The 3,200-nt window shown below is 39.4% G+C and overlaps 1 protein-coding gene across 3 annotated transcripts in view; it reads right to left on the reverse strand.

Moving 5' to 3' along the window:
* zfpm2a (zinc finger protein, FOG family member 2a) overlaps positions 1-2,509 on the reverse strand; it is a 122,853-nt gene extending 120,344 nt beyond the window's left edge. For 2 of the 3 annotated variants that reach the window (XM_052064632.1, XM_052064630.1), the window contains exon 1: positions 2,094-2,508. In XM_052064632.1, coding sequence (XP_051920592.1) covers positions 2,094-2,133 — 40 coding nt within the window. In that variant the 5' untranslated portion in view covers positions 2,134-2,508. Of the gene's footprint in view, positions 1-2,093 lie in introns of all 3 variants that reach the window. The other variant, XM_052064633.1, reaches the window with a different exon arrangement.
* Between the last annotated feature and the right edge of the window lie 691 nt (positions 2,510-3,200).

The following is a 3,200-nucleotide window of genomic DNA, read 5'->3' on the forward strand; positions in this document are numbered from 1 at the left end:
GAGGTGGGGGCACTGTGCCCAACAACCTTTTTGTCCTTTAGAATGACTGTCTCCGCTGACTTTCTATGCAGTGGCTTTTCCCCAGAGTTCCCGGGGTAGGAGAGAGGATCTAGGCTCCTCGCGACCTTTCTGGTGGCAACTAGAGCTTGATTATACAGCCGCACACCCGCTGCACATGAACATGATCTTACACATGACATATTAATTCACACACGGCCGGGTCACAATGCTGCAACACAAATGTTCGGTTTCCTTCGCTTGACAACAACATTTGGGTGCTGCAATCGGATTGGCTCAAAGACGAGCAGGTCCATTGTGTCACACACGGTTGCATTTTACAGTTAACTTGATGTGTTATACGGCTTTACTATATTCAGTTGACCATAAAAAAACAACCCAATAAATCAATAAATATACATTGATCTTACTTGTACTTAACCTTTTCCCCTAAATGTTTTTTCTCTTTTGATCTGATGGAATCGAGAGTGAAATTCCAATTTGTTGTAAGGCCCTGTACATACAGTGAATTATATCTCAGTATAAGGGAAAAAGTTACAGTGAGTAAAAAAATTGGAATGGGAAATATAATCCAATATAATGTAAAATCCCACAAATGTTTTAATATGGTATATGTGTTGAAAGTGCTGACAAATTATCATTTATGTTGAAATGTAAAATCTAAATCAAGGCCTAATTAAAAGAAATCAAACATAATAAGAATGAATGGCAAAATGGCACTCAGTTCTCTGAGGCTCAATTTTGCTGTACAAAAGTAATGAAAAGCTATTTAATATCTTTATATGTGTCCAACTTGTGCATGCAGCATGTATGCAAATAAATGCTAACACACATGCGTTATTTAAACAAGTGTTTTTCCTTTATGTCCCCTCTGTGTCTTTAGTCCCTTGTTTGAAATCGTTGTGATGGTGAAGAATCAAATGTATTGCATGTTCAAGACAAATTATTTGGAGTTGAATTTTGATATTGTGACCTCCAATTACAGTGCGTTAACCTCATGCAGCAGTGTGAAAGCAACACCAACACACTCAACATCCTTATTGAACACACACGTCAACTCTATTTAAGATTGAAGAATGCTGATGCGCCAGTATGCGAGTGTGACAGTTGAACTACTCCAATTTAGCTAGGTCAACAATAAATCGGATTTATAAAAGGAATAAGGTAATAAAAAGAAGGGAAAAAACAATCTCGAGATTTGGCTGTATTGTAATTTCAAATAGTAGGCCTGAGATGTGTGCCTTTACACACACCACACAAAAGACTGAATTAAATAAAATTGCAGTAAGGTATCTCTCCAATACACTTAGTGACTTGCAATTAAAATATGTTTTTGTAAAATATGTATTTCGTGAATGAAAAATAATCTACATACATGACTGGATATATGTATCTGACACCATTGTCGTCAAACAGCATTAATTAAAAAAGCTCTCCAGTATAATCTGTGTCTATTAAGTCAGGTACACACACTTGCACGTGAGGGTCAGTGTGTGCGCGTGTGTGTGTCTGTCTGTCTTTTTGTGTGCGTCTGCGTGTATGCTTTAATGTGTGTGCGTGCCTGTGCGTGCCTGTGCGTGCCTGTGTGTGTGTGTGTGTGTGTGTGTGTGTGTGTGTGTGCGTGCGTGCCTGTGCGTGCCTGTGTGTGTGTGTGTGGCAATTAAAGCATATAATAGTAAAATTGAACAGCAATTGTCTCCGATATTTGAAACCACTCTGTAACATTTTTGGAGCACATGTATATCCAATTTCATGTTGGCGACCCAAATGAGGATGCACACACTGAATTGATGCACTGACACAGGATGCATACTTGTGGATGGAAACTAAATTAAAGTAGGAACACGCCGCCCAGAGCAAACTAGCTGTACTCGGGCAACTTACACCTTGAGTAAAACTTTTGAGCCACGGGGCGGCACCACGAGATTTGGACCGGAACTCACCTCTTTCGAACAGACACAATTAAGTGCAAGGGAAGCGCGTTCACTGTTACGTGAATGGTTACATTGGAGCCGATTCATAGCGTCTATAATATCGAGCAAACGCTACAAAGCCAAGAAAACAAATTAACTTACGTTTGATCTGCCTGGGATTGCTCTGCTTCCTTCGGGACATGCCTGCTGCGTGGCCGGTCAGTGAATCCAGGTGTAGTGTTGACAGAGCGAAAGGTTTTGGGTCATCCAAGCAGTTTTTCCCCCCGTTTTTTTCTAAAGGTATCTGAGAAGGGGAAAAGGGGAAAAAGCGGCTATATACTTCTTTATGTTCTTTTTTACGTCTATCGTTTCGTCTGTGTTCGCTTTATCTTTCTGTTCTCCCTGGCTCTGGCTTTGGCTTTGCCCCTCTCTATTTTCACTCTCTCTCTGAGTCTCTAATGCTCGCAGTCTCTCTCTCTCTCTCTCTCTCTCTCTCTCTCTCTCTCTCCCTCTCGCTTTTTTTCTATAATGAGGCAGCTGAGCTTCGCCGCGGTCCGCGTGCTCTGACTGTGGAAGTGAAGACGTTTGGCGCTTTTGTTTGAAGATTACGTTTGTTCCTCATCGGCGACCGTAGCCGTGGCTCGGTGAACTTTCCTTATTTCTAACTGAAGTTTGGTAGGAGATATTCTTAGCAAATAACCGTAGATATTAAAAAAAAAGTCTGTCACATCACACTGAAATGCATAAATAATAATAATAATAATGATGATATGAGACTCAGAATCCGAACATGTCAGCAAATATGCAATGTTTGTATGAACCAGTTAAATTGACATTGCAACCCCACGTTTTATTTGCTGTATTTGTTAATGCACACAAAGGAAATTTGGAGACACCCACCCCCAATTAAAATAAAATAAACAACAAATGCTGTCTCGTGGTAACCACAAAACGATAATATAAATCATATTTTTGTCATATTTTGGCCATTTGTTCCCATACACAATGCACTCTTAAGTTTGATCCAATGTTTAAATTTCATTGCAAATTGGGAATACCGTCCTTACATGTTTCAATGAAATTGATATCTACTGTATATGTATACAGAGGGATATTCCTTGAATAAGGATGTGCTATTATTTTTTAAAATGTAATTCATATTCAATAAGTGACGCTGTAAGTGATAGACACTTCTGCCTATAAAAAGTATTTTTAAAAATACGAGGGGAAGAAAAAAACCCAGCCCCTTCAATATTCTGAGATTGACTC

The sequence above is a fragment of the Hippocampus zosterae genome, chromosome 5 (genome assembly GCF_025434085.1).
Source record: "Hippocampus zosterae strain Florida chromosome 5, ASM2543408v3, whole genome shotgun sequence".
Taxonomy (NCBI): Eukaryota; Metazoa; Chordata; class Actinopteri; order Syngnathiformes; family Syngnathidae; genus Hippocampus; species Hippocampus zosterae.